At 35.5% G+C, this 16575-nt stretch overlaps 1 protein-coding gene across 4 annotated transcripts in view; it reads right to left on the bottom strand.

Annotated features, from left to right (window-relative positions):
* Positions 1 to 16575, bottom strand: part of LMLN (leishmanolysin like peptidase) — a 135257-nt gene that overhangs the window by 61681 nt on the left and 57001 nt on the right. For all 4 annotated transcript variants that reach the window (XR_012129168.1, XM_073231484.1, XM_037013178.2 and 1 more), the window contains exons 10-11: positions 15509 to 15616; positions 12560 to 12636 (exon numbers count right to left, since the gene is read on the bottom strand). Coding sequence is in view for 3 of the 4 variants with exons in the window: in XM_073231484.1 (XP_073087585.1) it covers positions 12560 to 12636; positions 15509 to 15616 (185 nt within the window). In the remaining variant the exon portion in view is untranslated. The remainder of the gene's footprint in view (positions 1 to 12559; positions 12637 to 15508; positions 15617 to 16575) is intronic.

The following is a 16575-nucleotide window of genomic DNA, read 5'->3' as shown; positions in this document are numbered from 1 at the left end:
CATTTCATGTGCTCATTGGCCATCTGTATATCTTCTTTGGAGACAGAGCTATTCAAATTCTTCACCCATTTCTGAATCAGGTTGTCTTTTTACTGTTGAGTTGTTAAGGATTCTCATATAGTCTGGATACTAGACTTTTATGAGATATATGATTTACAAATATTTTCTCACATTTTGAGTTGCGTTTCACCTCCTTGATAGTGCCCTTTCAAGCACAGAAGCTTTTAATTTTGACAAGTCCAATTTATCTATTTTTTCTTTGGCTGCTTGTGTTTGGTGTCATATCTAAGAAATCACTACTTAATCCAATATAATGAAGATTTATACCTGCTTCTTTCTAAGAGTTTTATAGTTTTAGGTCTCATATTTAGGTCTTCAATCCATTTTGTGTTGATTTTTGTGTATCGTGTGTGATAGGGGTTCATTCTTTTGCATGTAGATATCCAGTTGTCCTAGTACCATTTGTTGAAAAAATTATTCTTTCAACATTGAATAGTCTTGGTAACCTTGTCTGCATCTTTGCTCTTAACCATTGTATGTATATGTGTGCTGTTTGGTCATGATGTCTTTCTTTTATCTTATTGAAGTATAGATGACATAACATTATAATATTTTCAGGTATACAACATAGTAATTTGATATTTATATATATATTACAAGATGCTCATCACGATAAGTGTAGTTCCCATCTGTCACCTTACCAAGTTATTACATTATTATTGACTATCTCCTATGCTATACCTTCCTTCCCATGACTTATTTCTAACTACAAGTTTCTACTACTTAGTTCTTTCACTTATTTAAATTTCTTCCCTCTGGCAACCACCAGTTTATTCTCTTTATTTAAGAGTCTGTTTCAGGGGTGTTTATTTATTCATGTTTTGTTTCTTAGATTCCACATATAAGTGAAATCATATGATACTTGCCTTTCTATGCCTTACTTCACTTAATACCCTCTACATCCATCCAAGCTGTCACAAATGGCAAGATTTTATTCTTTTTATGGCTAAGCAATATCCCATTGTGTATATATACACATCTTTATCCATTCATTTACTGACAGACACTTAAGGTGCTTTCATATCTTGGCCATTGTAATAATGCTACAATAAACAAAGGATGCATATATCTTTATGCATTAATGTTTGTTTTCATCGTGTAAATGCCCAAAAAAGTATAGTTATGGGGTCATATGGTAGTTCTATTTTTAATTTTCTGAGAAACTTCTACACTGTTTTCCATAGTGGCTACACCAGTTTACATTCTCACCAACAGTGTATAAGGGTTCTTCCCTTTCTCCACATTTTTTCCAATGCATATTATTTTTTGTCTTTTTGATAATAGCCATTCTGATTGGTGTGAGGTGATACTGCATGGTGGATCTGATTTGCATTTCCTTGATAATTAGTGATGCTGAGCATATTTTCGTGTGTTTGTTGGCCATCTGTAAATCTTCCTTGGAAAAATGTTCAGTTCCTCTGCCCATTTTTTAGTCAGATAATTAATATTTAACTTTTGGTATTGAGTTATATAAGTTCTTTATATATATTAGATATCAACCCCTTATTGGATATATCATTTATGAATATGTTCATTCTCCCATTCGGTAGGTTGCTTTTTGTTTTGTTGATGGTTTCCCTCACTGTGCAGAAGCTTTTTAGTCTGATGTAGTCCCAACTTGTTTATTTTTGCTTTTGTTTCCTTTGCCTAGGGATACATATCCAGAAAAAAATTGCTAAGGCTAATGTCCCAGAGTTCACTGTCTATATTTTCTTTAGTTTTTATGATTTCAGGTCTTACATTTATTTGTTTATTTTTATTTATTTTTTTATTAAAGTATTGTTGATGTTGAATCTTATAGTTGTTTCAAATGTACAATACAATGGTTCAACAGTTACCCATATTATTTAATCCTCACTCCCACCACTGCAGTTACTATCTTGTCAACATAGGAAGATGTTACAGAATCACTGGCTATATTCTCCATACATGTATTGAATCATCACATTGTACACCTTATCCTTACACAATACTGGTCATGTCCCCATGACCAGCTTATACTGTGACTGATAATTTTGGTGCCCATTTATCTCCCTCACCCTCTCTACCCACCCACTCCAACCCCTCCCCTTTAGTAACCACTAGTTACTTCTCAGTGTCTATGAGTCTACTACTGTTTTGTACCTTCTGTTTTGCTTTGTTTTTAGATTCCACAAATAAGTGAAATCATTTATTATTTTTCTTTCTCCATCTGGCTTATTTCACAGAGCCTAACACCCTCTAGATCCATCCATGTTGTTACAAATGGTAGGATTTCTTTTCCTTTTATGGCTGAATAATATTCCATTATGCATATGTACCACATCTTCTTTATCCATTCACCTACTGATGGACACTTGGGTTGCTTCCATAACTTGGCCATTGTAAACAAGGTGGTGATAAACATAGAGGTGCATATATCTTTTTGAATCAGAGATTTTGTTTTCTTTAGGTAAATTCCTAGAAGTGGGCATAATGGGTCATATGTTATTTCTATTTTTAGTCTTCTGAGGAACCGCTACGCCAACTGACATTCCTACCAACACTGGGAAGGTTCCCTTTCCCACAACCTCACCAACACTTGTCATTTCTTGTCTTTTGGATAGGGGTCATTCTGACTGGTGTGAGGTGATGTCTCATTATGGTTTTGATTTGCATTTCCCTTATGATTAGAGATGTGGAGTATCTTTTCATGTACCTGTTGGCCATCTGTATTTCTTCTTTGGAAAAATGTCCTCTGCCCATTTTTCAATCAGCTTATTTGTTGTTGTTTTTGATGTTCAGGTGTACGAGTTCTTTATATATTTTGGATGTTAACCCCTTACTTGGTAAATCATTTATGAATATAGTCTCCCATACTGTGGGTTGCCTTTTTGTTCTGCTGCTGATGTCCTTTCCTATACAGAAGCTTTTTAGTTTGATGTATTCCCACGTGTTCATTTTTTTATTTTGTTTCCCTTGCCCAAGGAGATGTGCCCAGGAAAAATTTGCTCATGCTTATGTTCATGAGATTTTTGCCTATGTTTTCTTCTAAGAGTTTTATGGTTACATGTCTTACATTCAGGTCTTTGATCCATTTCAAGTTTACTTTTGTGTATAGAGTTAGACAGTAATCCAGTTTCATTCTTACATTTAGCTGTCCAGTTTTCTCAACATCAGTTATAGAAGAGGCTGTCTTTTCCCAATTGTATATACATGTCTCCTTTATCATATATCAAGTGACCATATATGCATGGGTTTTTAATCTGGGCTCTCTATTCTGTCTCATTGATCTATGGGTCTATTCTTGTGACAGTACCATACTGTTTCAAGTCTTAAATTTAGGTTTTTGATATATTTTGAATTTATTTTTATGTATGGTGTAAGACAGTGGTCCAGTTTTGTTCTTTTGCATGTAGGTGTCCAGTTTTCCCAACAACACTTACTGAAGAGACTAACCTTTTCCCCATTATATATTCTTGTCTCTTTTTATAGATTGACATTTAAGCATGGGTTTATTTCTGGGCTCTCTATATTGTTCCATTGAATTGTTGAATTGCTCTGTGTGTCTTATCTTTGTGACAGTACCATACGGTACTGATTATAATAGCTTTGTGGTATAGTTTGAAATCCGGGAATGTGATAACTCCATCTTTGTTCTTTCTCAATATTGCTTTGGCTATTCAGGGTCTTTTGTAGTTTCATATAAATTTAGGATTATTATTTCCTCTAGTTCCATAAAAATGTTTTTGGTATTTGATAGGGACTACACTCAATCTGTAGATTGTTTTGGGTAGTACAGACACTTAGAAAGTATTAATTCCTCCTATCCACAAGCATGGAATAGCTTTCCACTTATCTCTGTCATCTTCAAGTTCTTTTACCAATGACTTAAAGTTTTCACAGTACAGGTTTTTTACCTCCTTAGTTAAATTTACTCCTAGATATTTTATTCACTTTTGTGCAATTATAAATGGGATTTTTTTTCTTCTCTTTCTGCTAGTTCATTTTCAGTATATAGAAATGAAACAGATTTCTGTATACTGATTTTGTATCCTGCAATTTTACTGAATTCATTTGTTTATATGTAGTATATTTTGCTGGAGTCTTTAAGGTGTTCTATATAGTATCATGTCATCTGCAAAAAGTGATAATTTTAGTTCCTCCTTAGCAATTTGGGTTCCTTTTTTTTCTTTTTCTTATCTTATTGCTAGGACTTCCAGTGTTATGTTGAATAAGAGTGGTAAGAGTGGCAAAATATATGTGTATTGAATCATCACATTGTACACCTTATCCTTACACAATGTTGTCAATTATATCTCAACAAAGCTGTGGGGGGAAAAGAGTGGTGAAAGTGGGCTTTCAGCTTTTTGCCATTGAGTATGATGTTAGCTGTGGGTTTATTGTATATGGTCTTTATGTTGAGTTATGTTCCCTCTATGCCCACTTTGTTCAGAGTATTTATTATGAATAGATGTTGAATTTTATCAGATGCTTCTTCTGCATCTACTGAGATCATCATGTTTTTTATCACTCCTTTTGATAATGTGGTATATTACATTAATTGATTTGGGGGTTAAACCATCCTTGCACCCCCAGAATAAATCCCACCTGATCATGGTAAAAGATCCTTTTAATGTATTTTTCAGGAAGAGTTACGAGGTCCATATTATTTAAATCTTTCTCGGGAGTTGTATTAATAATTTTACTCCTGACAAGGTTCTTTGGCATTTCATGTTTGAATATGGCGCCCTCTAGTGTCCAGATGCTCTATTCTGGAGCTGCTCAGCTCCTGAAGCAATGCTGGGGGTTGCAGGGGAGCGGTACTGGTACCTGGGGGGAGGAAAGAGCTGTTCCCTGCCTCCTGGCTGCTGTGCCTGTCTCCACTGCCTGAGCCAGTGGGCCGTTCACACAGGTGTGTTTTTGTCCCTGAGCAGCCAGATATGGATCCCTGCTTTCCACAAACAGCCAGAATCCCAGTCTCCCCAGGAACTCGGCCTGTATTAACTTTCCAAGCCGGTAGTCATGTGAGTCTCATGAAAGCACCATGAAATGTAGGTTTGTGCTCCCAGAGCAGATTTGCGGAGTTAGGTATACAGCAGTCCCAAGCCTTCCACTCCCTCCCTGCTCCGTTTCTCTTCCTCCTGCTGGTGAGCTGGGGTGGGGGAGGGGCATGGGTCCTGCAGAACCATAGCTGTGGTACCTACCTTACCCGTTCGCTGAGGTCTGCTCTTTTCTCCAGGTGTGTGCAGTCTGATGCCGTCCTCTTTCCTGTTGCTCTCTCAGGATTAGTTGTGCCAATTAAATTTTCTAATTGTATCCAGTTTTAGGAGGAGGCCTCTGTCTCTCCTCTCATGCCGCCATCTTTGATCTCCCAGGGGATTTTTTTGTTTTTTAATGTATTTTTGAATTCAGGTCGTTAGTATTTTGTTCAGTATATTTGCATCTATGTTCATCAGGGATACTTGTAATTTTCTTTTTTTTACAGTCTGCTTTTTTTGGTATCAGAGTGATGCTGGCCTCTAGAATGAGTTTGGAGGCTTTCTTTCTTTTTCTATTTGTTGGAAAAGTTAGGGAAGCATTTTAGGTCTTCTTTACACATTTGGTAGAATTCTCCTATGAAGCCATCTGGTCTTGAACTTTTTATTGTTGGGAGTTATTGAATAACTGATTCAATTTGTTAACAGTAATTGATCTGTTCAGATTTTTATTTCTTCTTGATTCAGTTTTGGAAGATTGTTTCTAGGAATTTAGCCATTTCTTCCAGGTTGTCTAATTTGTTGGCATATAATTTTTCATAGAATTCTCTTACAATCCTTTGAATTTCTGTGATGTCCGTGGTAATTTCTCTTTTTTCATTTCTGATTTTATTTGAGCCCTCTCTTTTTTTTCTTGGTGAGTCTGGCTATAGGTTTATCAATTTTGTTTATGTTAAAAAAAACCAGCATTTAATTTCATTGATTTTTTCTATTGTTTCCTTAGTCTCTATTTAATTCTTCCATAATCTTTATGTTCCTACTTGTATTAGCTTTGGAGTTTGTTCTTTTTCTAGTTCCTGTAGGTTTAGGGTTAGATTGTTTATTTAAGATTGATTTTTGAGGTAGCCTTGTATTGCTATAAACTTCCCTCTTAGAGCAGTTTTTGCTGTGTCCCATAGATTTTGAACTATTGTGTTTGTTTTTGTTTCTCTCTGGGTTGTGGTTACCATGAGGTTCATAAATAGCACCCTATATATATAGCAGTCTATATAAGACTGATGATCACTAAAGTTTGAACACATTCTAAACAGTCTATATTTTCTTATTTCCTTTTTGATTTGTTCACTGACCCACTGGTTGGTTGGTAGCATGTTGTTTAGCCTTTGTGTGCTTGCATTTTTCCAGTTTATCTTGTGACTGATATGATTTCAATCTTTAATTTATTGAGACTTGTTTTGTAGCCTAACATGATCTATCCTGGAGAATGTTCCATGTGCACTTGAGAAGGATGTGTATTGTGCCAATTTTGGATATAATGTTCTGTATAGATCTATTAAGTCCATCTGTTCTGATGTGTCATTCAAGGCCACTGTCATCTTATTGATTTTCTATCTGGATGACCTATCCAGATTTACGTGGGGTGTTAAAGTTGCATACTATTATTATGTTACTGTCTATTTCTCCTTTTATGTCTGTTAATATTTGCTTTTTATATTTAGGTGCTACTTGTATGTATATATATTTACAGTTGCTATATCCTCTTGTTGCATTGATCCATTTGTCATATGTAATGTCTCTGTCTCTTGTTATATTCTTTGTTTTGAAGTTCTATTCTATCTGTTCTAAGTATTTCTACTCCAGCTTTTTGTTTCCATATACATGGAATATCTTTTTCCATCCCTTCATACTCACAGTCTATACTGTCTCTAGGTCTGAAGTCAATCTCTTGCAGGCAGTATATAGATGGACCATGTTTTTTTTAATCCATTCAGCCACCCTACTCTTTTGATTGGAGCATTTAGTCCATTTACATTTAAAGTAATTATTGATAGGTATGTACTTATTGCTATTTTATGAATTGTTTTCTGGTTGTTTTGTAGTTCCTCTCTAGTCCTTTTCTCTTGCTCTCTTCCTTTGTGATTTGATGACTTTCTCTGGAGTTTTGCTTGAATTCCTTTCTCTTTCTTTGTTATGTTTCTATTCATAGGTGTTTGGTTTGTGGTTACCATGAGGTTCATAAATAGCACCCTATACATATAGCAATCTATATAAGATTGATGGTCACTAAAGTTTGAACACATTCTAAATGCCCTACCTTTTTATTATTCCTCCCTCCATGTTTTACATATACAATATCCTAAATTATAGGTCATGATATATTTCTTACTGTGTGAGGCACTATACCAAAAACAAATCTAAAGGACATTTGTGAAGAATATATGAAGGCTTTTGGGCAATAAAAAGGACCACTTAAGATGCAGGAAGACAGATTTTAAAAAGACTACTACGGTAATCCAGGCAAAAGCCAATGGTAGCCTTGATAAAGGCATTGGTGACCAAAAAAACAAACTCTAGAAATAGTGATCAGCTAAAAATCAAGCAAGATTTATGATTGACTGGATGTGAGAGGTAGGGAGACATAGTTGTCAAGGATGATTCCCAGGTTACTGGATGGATAAATAAGTGATAATGTCTTTTACTGGGAGAAGAAACTTAATCTACACTGAAGTCTTATGGATTTATGAAAATTAATTTCCATGTCTATAATTTTAAAGTATTACCAGATATTTAGAAGCACATGGCCCATGTTGCTGCTGTGTTGCCTCAGAAGGAAAAGTGCTTTAAAATTCACCAGTTCCATGATTTCACTAGTGATTCACACCACATTGCTTTTATAACCTGATGACATTTTTTAAAATTAAATGTATATCACAGCGGTTCAACAGTCCATTTCTCCTATTTCTCCACACCCTTGCCCGCATTTGTTGTTTCTTGTCTTTTGGATAGTGGCTATTCTAACTGGCGTGAGGTGATACCTCACTGTGGTTTTAACTTGCATTTCCCTGGCAATTACCGATGTGGAGCATCTTTTCATGTGCCTGTTGGTCATTTGTATTTCTTCTTTGGGTAAGTGTCTGTTCAGGTTCTCTGCCTGTTTTTTGACTGAGTTATTTGTTTTTTGGGTGTTAAGGCATAGAGATCTTCATATATTTGGAATGTTAACCCTTTATCAGATGAGTTGTTTACAAATATATTCTCCCACACTGTGGGTTGCCTTTTTGTTCTGCTGACGGTGTCCTTTGTTGTACAGAAGCTTCTTAGTTTGATGTAGTCCCACTTGTTCATTTTTAATTTTGTTTCCCTTGCCTGAGGAGCTGTGTCCAGGAAAAAAATGCTCATGTTTATATTCAGGAGATTTTTGCCTATGTTTTCTTCTAAGAGTTTTATGGTTTCATGATTTATGTTCAGGTCTTTGATCCATTTCAAATTCACTTTTGTGTCTGGAGTTAGACAGTTTCATTCTTTTATATGTAGCTGTCCAGTTTTGCCAACACCAGTTGCTGAAGATGCTATCTTTTCTCCATTGTATATTCATGGCTTCTTTATTGTCATGGCTTCTTTATTGTATATTAATTGACAATAGATACATGGGTTTATAACTGGGCTTTCTACTCTGTTCCATTGATCTACAGGTCTGTTCTTGTGCCAGTACCAAATTGTTTTGATACTGTAGCTTTGTAGTAGAGCTTGAAATCAGGGAGCATAATCCCCCCAGCTTTGTTCTTCTTTCTTAGGATTGTTTTGGCTATTCGGGGTCTTTTGAATTTTAAAATTATTTGTTGGTATTTTGATAGGGATTGCATTGAATCTGTAAATTGCTTTGGGCAGGATGGCCATTTTGACAATATTGATTCTTCCTATCCATGAGCACAGGATAGATTTCCATTTATTTGTGTCTTCTTTAATTTCTCTCATGAGTGTCATATTTTTCGAGTACAAGTCTTTCATCTCCTTGGTTAGGTTTATTCCTAGGGATTCTATTCTTTTTGATGAAATTGTAAATGGAGCTGTTTTCCTGGTTTCTCTTCCTGCTACTTCATTGTTAGTAAATAGGAGCACAACAGATTTCTGTGTATTCATTTTGTATCCTGCAACTTTACTGAATCCAGTTATTAGTTCTAATAGCTTTTTTAGTGGAGTCTTTAGGGTTTTCTACATATAATATCATGTCATGGGCAAATAGTGGCAGTTTAACTTCTTCCTTACCAATTTGGATGCCTTTTAACTCTTTGTGTTGTCTGATTGCTGTGTCTAGGACCTCCAGTACCTATGTAGAATAAAAGTGGTGACTGTTAGCATCCTTGTCTTGTTCCTGATATTAGAGGAAAAGCTTTCAGCTTTTCTCTATTAAGTATGATGTTGGCTGTGGGTTTGTCATATATGGCCTTTATTATGTTGATGTATGTATCCTCTATATCCATTTTGTTGAGAATTTTTATCATGAATAAATGTTAAATTTTGTCAAATGCTTTTTCAGCATCTATTGAGATAATCATATGGTTTTTATCTCTTTTGTTAATGTGGTACATAATATTGATTGATTTAGGAATATTGTATAATCTTGCATCCCTGGAATAAATACCATTTGGTCATGATGGATGATCTTTTTGATGTATTTTTTAATTCAGTTTGCTAATATTTGTCAAGGATTTTTTCATCTATGTTCATCAGGGATATTGGTAATTTTTTTTTGTGGTGTCTTTGTCTGGTTTTGGTATTAGTGTATGCTGGCTTCATAGAATGAGTTTGGAATTATTCCCTCCTCTTCTACCTTTTGGAATACGTTAAGAAGGATGGGTGTTAGCTCTTCTTTAAATATTTGATAATATTCAGCCGTGAAGTCATCTGGTCCAGGGGTCTTGTTTTTAGGCAGTTTTTTGATTACCAATTCAATTTCGTTGCTGGTAATTGGTCTGCTCAGATTTTATGTTTCTTTCTGGGTGTATCTTGGAAGGTTGTATTTTTCTAGGAAGTTGTCCATTTCTTCTAAGTTGTCCAATATATTGGCATGTATTTTTCATAGTTTTCTCTAACAATTCTTTGTATCTGCAGTATCCATTGTGATTATTCCTTCTTTGTTTCTGTTTCCATTTATGTGTGTACATTCTCTTTTTTTCTTGATAAGTCTGGCTAGGGGTTTATCTGTTTTGTTTGTTTTCTCAAAGAACCAGCTCCTGGCTTGACTTTTTTCTATTGTTCTATTCTCTATTTTATTTATTTCTGCTCTGATCTACATTATGTCCCTTCTCCTACTGACTTTTGGGCCTCATTTGTTCTTCTTTTTCTAGGTTTTTAAATTTAAAATTTAGACTATTTATTTGGGATTGTTCTTGTTTCTTGAGATAAGCTTTTATTGCTATGTACTTTTCTCTTAGAAGTGCCTTTCCTGTATCCCACAGATTTGGGGTTGTTGTGTTTTTGTTTTCATTTGTCTCCAGGTATTGCTTGTTTGTTTTAATGTAGTCATTGATCCATTGGTTATTTAGAAGCATGTTGTATAGCCTTCATGTGTTTGTAAGTCTTTGTGTTTTCTTTGTCTAATTTATTTCTAGTTTCATACCACTGTGGTCTGAGAAGCTGCTTGATACAATTTCAATCTTTTTAAATTTATTGAGGCATTTCTTGTGGCCTAATATGTGATCTGTTCTGGAGAACGATCCATGTAAACTTGAGAAAAATGTGTATCCTGCTGCTTTTGGATGGAATGTTCTTAGATCTCTGTTAAGTCCATTTGATATAATGTATTGTTCAGTGCCTCTGACTCCTTATTTATTTTCTGTCTTGTTGATCTGTCTATTGCTGTGAGTGGTGTGTTAAAGTCTCCTAAAATGAATGTGTTGCTCTATTTCCTCCTTTAATTCTGTTAGTAATTGGAGCCAAGCAAGCTGGGAGAGTCTCCCTCTGCCTGCCAGGCAGCAAAGTCTGCCTCTGCCACTGGGCCAAGTGGGTTGTCTGTCAGCAGTGCTGCGCAGCAGGGAGCCTCAGGGCTGTGTTGCCATCAAGGGGGATGCAGCATCTGGGGCTCCCGAGAATTCCCATAATTTTGAGCTGAGGAAGAGTTGGGAAGGTATCCTCCACCTGCCCTTTCTCCTGAGGGGAGAGTTCCATGCAACCCTCATCCTCTGTGGTATCCTTCCCACTGCTGGCAAGTCTTTCAAACTGCTGCCTCTGCTTTGGTCTCAGGACTAGTGGAGTGTGCCTGCCCTCCACACTGGCTGGAGTCTCAGCTCCCCCAGATTATTCTGCCTGTCCCTGTAATCACCAGAATCCAGTGTAATGTGGGCTCGTGCTCCTGAAGCAGATCTCCTGGGCCTGCTCTGCAGTGTTCCTTGGCTCCAACTCCCTACCTGCTCTTTTCCTCTTTCTCCCCCCTGTGGGCTGGGTTGGGGGAAGGACTTAGGTCCTGCTTGATCTTGGCTTTGCTGCCTCATCCTTTTCTGTGGGGTCCTCTTTTCTTCCTCAGGTGTAGGGGATCTGTTCTGCAGTCTTCAGGTCTAGTTTTCAGGTCTACTGGCATTTGCTGTATTTTCCTCTTTCATGTGTTCTTGGGAAGAAGTTTCCATCTTGCTTCTTATTCTGCCATCTTTAATCCTCACCTGATGACATCCTAAAGGAACTAACATCATTTACAAAAGGGCTATATCTATATATAAGTTGTTAAACAGAGCAGCAAGACCACTTTTGCTGGTCATTGCTCATTCAGGGATAAATGGGAAAGAGTTATAATAGCATTATAAGGAATCCAGTATTTTCTATATTTTCTTTTCAAAGTATAAATTTCCCAACTTGTTCCACTGAAAACTATGAGGATAATGAAATAATTCTAAACTATAAAAATAATAAATATAATTCTAAATTATGAAAATAATGACAACTCAGTAGCAATGAACACAGGGCCTAGGTTTTGGTTTCTACAAACTATTCTACATTAAAAGGAGTCAGTACTCCTTGGAAAACTGATCTCATGACCAGATCTAGGACAGGGTGTATGCTGATCAGCCTGTTACATCCTGCCATACCAAAAAGTAAGGAAGCTGTAAAGAACTAAGGAATCTTATCAAAAGGACTCAAACCCACACACATACACACAAAAACCTCCCACTGAAGTCATTTAAAAACTGTATCCTATTGCTTCCCCAACAGTTCTAGTACTTTAAAACCACAAATCTATACATCACCAATTTAATTTACAATTAAGAAAAACTTTTTTGATTAGTCTTCCCTTCATATTAGCCTCTTTGAATGGCCTCTACCTATTCAAAATTCAATCGCATAGTGCCAGGGATTTTATTCTATTCATTACTATACCTCAGGGCCTCAAAGATTTATTGAATGAATGAATGGAGTTAGTATAGGTAATGGACAGCTAACTACACAAAATTCAAAGAATAAGTATATTTTACTTCAGTGTAAAATGTCAGTATTTTTAAATTATTACTTTCATCTTAATATTAATTTCATTTTAATAAACAATTCATATAATATTCTCACAGCTGTCTTACCCAGTGTCTTCCATTAATGCCAAAGTGATTCGAGAGAGGACTCGGTTCTGGGTGTGAGAACCAGTCATTGCTTCATTCTGAAAATCACCAACAGATTTCAATTAGAAAACCAGACTCCTTAAAACTCCCAGTAATTTCTGTGATTACTTTTTTTTTATTAAGGTATCATTGATACACACTCTTATGAAGGTTTCACAATAAAAACAATGTGGTTATTACATTCATCCTTATTATCAAGTTCTCCCCAATACTCCATTGCAGTCACTGTCCATCAGTGTAGTAAGATGCCACAGAGTCCCTATTTGTCTTCTCTGAGTTATACTGTCTTCCCCATTCTGTGATTACTTTTATGTATATTCAAAATGTCTCAAGTGTGAGAAACAGACAAAATATTCACTTAAAATAGTAAAATACCAAGCTTTCTTTAAAATGGAAAGGCTGAAACTTAAAGCAAAATCTACTTTCTGCTTCAAATGTCTATATTTTTGTACCATTCCCCTGATATGGTAGATAATCAGCACTCATTCTGATAAAAATGAAGATAAATATGGAAACAGAAATACTGTAAAATTATTATGCTTTCTAGGCAAAGTAAGTGAGTGGTTGAGACAGATGTCCATGTAATACTGGGAGGGGATATTAACTGAATTACAAAGAAAATGCTCTTATAAATCCTTAACTTTGTGATCACAGAAATACATACTAATATCTAAAACAGGTATCACAGAATCATAGGATCAAAGATGTTGCTGGACCTAAGATATCATCCACGTCTGTTATCTACCCAGTGTTTTAATTCTTATTGTAAAATTCCTACCAGGAGGTTACTTAATAGTAGGGTCTCTCTGAAGGAAGCATATTCCATCTTTGAGCAGCCCTGATTATTCTTCAAATTGTTATGTTGAACAATGGATGGTCACCTCAAATACTTTATCATCTTTTTAAAAAAATAGTTCAAGGACACAATGTTGATTTCAAAAAACAAGCAGTTAGTGAAACTAATGAAATTACTACTCTCAAGGGTTCTACTGAAAAGTAAATAAATTTTTATGTCTGGCCAAGCTATAGCTTTCTAAAGGGAATCACTTGAGAAAATTGCTTAAGGAAAAATAGACTAAAATTCCTGTGGGAGTAGTAAGTGTATGTGTCTTCCATAAGTTACCATCACTGTTATTTTGTGGTCACCTAGATAAGAACAGTCAACACAAACACTAATTTTACTCTTTTCAAAATTTTGTTAACTTAGGTCATGGTGTTTGCAAGCTGCAACTATCTAATCATCTAAACAGATCTTCTTAAATAAATGAATACCCTTTGACCCAGAAATTTCACTTCTAGGGATTTATTCTTCTCTTTTTATGCAAATAAATATGACTTTGAGTTAACTTTCTAGTTTGTTCCCCTGAAAACCTAATAAAGGTGTAATATCAGCTGTTATCAGGCAATAGTACTTAAAGAAAAAAATCATCAGGATATGCTAGTAGAGTGGGTATTATTGTAAATGAACATGAATGCCTGTCAAGCCAATTTGGGACTTTCCTGTGTATAGTGACTTCTGGGGATGTCCCTTATAGAGATCTAGAAGTTATGTCCATGGAACTTTAAAAAAAATCTTGGATCTCATGTGCAACATGGTACTTGTAAGCCAGGCTGGTTCTTACACCCCTTTGTTATGGTCTTGTGTTCCTACATTTAAGCCAGAGGCGGAGGAAGAGTATCATGGATGACAGCCCCTAGACTGCTGTGTAAAGCACAAGAGAAATCAATCCCTGACTCTGCTGTGAAGGCATGGTGTGCCTTTTTTAATGTGTGTCCTTCTAAATCAATGTTTTTCAGTGTGACCTATTTAGGTCTTGTGTTTTTGATTGTTGAATTGAACCTGTAAGCACCCACTGGAAATAGAACACCACTCGTGGAAGTCATCACAGATATAAATATATTGTTCATTATAACATTTAAAACATAGTTGTTCATTAACACAGGACTATCGTTACATTCACATAATATTATGTAGTTGTTAAAAAAATTAGTAGATCTGAGTACATAGTCTATTCTATGGAAGCATGTGTTTTTGTGATGTGAATGAGCTCATGTGAGACTGGTAAGTAAGGGAATGACATGAGTATAATTTGGAATCATGTTGGTTCGTACTGGTTTTTCCCTGAATTTTAATGTGTTGTGCAATGGAGCAATAGCAGTACATCCAAAGTACATTAAGAGATCTGAACACAGCAACAGAGGAATGCTGCACTGTGCATGATGTCTGTTCACTCCACATTTTCCACTTGGTTCAGAATGGCCAGAGGCTCTATCTTGGAAATGCTTATTGCATGATTCTCTCTAATCTTTATATAGTTTACACATGTCTCCACTACTCAGATTTATAGTCTCCCTTCCAGCTACCACTGCTTTTTGTTGTTGTTTAAGCTAAGAAATACTGGAGTAAATATAGGGATTTATTGGAAATAGGGTGTCTTTTAAAACTAAGCTAGTACTTTCATTATGACTTACTGCTTTTGTTAGTGTTCTGGTATTTGTTTTTCCACAAGCCTTTTTTTTTGTGTTTGATTTTAAATAAAGGTTTTTTCAGGAAAGCATCCATTGCATTTTAGCAGAAGCACCTGTACTGTACTGCCTTGGAAAGATGTCAAAGATACATTATTGAGTAGAAAATAGTTAAATAAATGTATGAACTCATTAAAAAAAAAACACCTGTGTGTGTTAGTGTGTCTATCTCTACATTTACATATATATATAAAACATTTCTGGAAGGATATACCAATAAGTTAAGTAGTGATTACATCTGGAAAATGGATCTGGAGAGCTGAAGGGGAAAAGAGAATTTTAGATTTTTTACTTTATAATCCATTTTTCTGTTTAAATAAGTTGAGTAAAAATTACTTTTACTAATGAAAAAGAATGCCCAGTAAAATTTTAAAATAAACTGACCTCTAATAACCGCTTTTCCCAATGGTTGAGCTCAGTGCCCATACCACCTTGATTTTCAAGTTCCATTCCCTCCAGAATTGGACAATTAAAATGTTTTCGTGCTTCATCCTAAGAATCAGAAAAAAAAGAAAAACTACAAAAGTACAATAAGATAACAGCAAACTCCTGATCACAATGATACAATAAAGTTGCCATTGAAGCTTACTTTCATAAAAAGACAGAACATCTTTACAAAATACGGCTTTTAATATAATTATTTTGATACTGTTAAACATTCTTCTTTGCTAGGAAATTACTATTTCTCTTATTATCTTTTCCTCTATTTAAGGATTTTGACTTTAAGTCACATTAGTCATACACTAGTATGATTGGCACTTGTAATCTTTGTGTCAACAATAATTTTAATGCAGATATAAACTTATGAATATAGTCTTTGTAGGAGACATGAGTCATTCATTAGGATACAATTTTGCTCATTTGTTTTTTTTTTTGTCCTTCAGTTAGAGATTCCCAATGACAAGAAATATCCCAAAAGCCATACACAGATTCAGAAGGCAGAGAGAGCTGTGTGTAATTGAGAAAGGGGGAAGGGAGATTAGGTTTCTGTCACCACCTAAGAGGATGTGATGGTTAATTTTAGGTGTCAGCTTGGCTGGGCCACAGAACCAGGATATTTGATCAAACATTATTCTGAATGTTTCTGTGAGGGTGTTTTTAGATGAGATTAACATTTAAATTAGTGGACTTTAAGTAAAGCAGATTACTCTCCATAATATAGTTGGGCCTCAATCAATCAGACGAAGGCCTTAATAGAACAAAGACTGACTTCAACTGAGCAAGAAGGGTTTCCACCAGCCAACCGCCTTTGGACCCAACTGCAACTTTTTCCTGAGTGTCCAGCCCTCCAGTCTACCCCATCATGTTTTAAATTTTCTAAACTTCCACAATTACATGAGCCAATTCCTTAAAATAAATCTTTCTTTTTTGTCAACACATGCCATTGGTTCTGTTTCTCTGAAGAGCCCTGAGTAATGCAGAATCCAAATGAAATGACCAGGAATTATGCA

The sequence above is a fragment of the Manis javanica genome, chromosome 3, assembly GCF_040802235.1.
Source record: "Manis javanica isolate MJ-LG chromosome 3, MJ_LKY, whole genome shotgun sequence".
NCBI lineage: Eukaryota > Metazoa > Chordata > Mammalia > Pholidota > Manidae > Manis > Manis javanica.
This window is presented reverse-complemented; position numbering and strand designations above follow the sequence as displayed.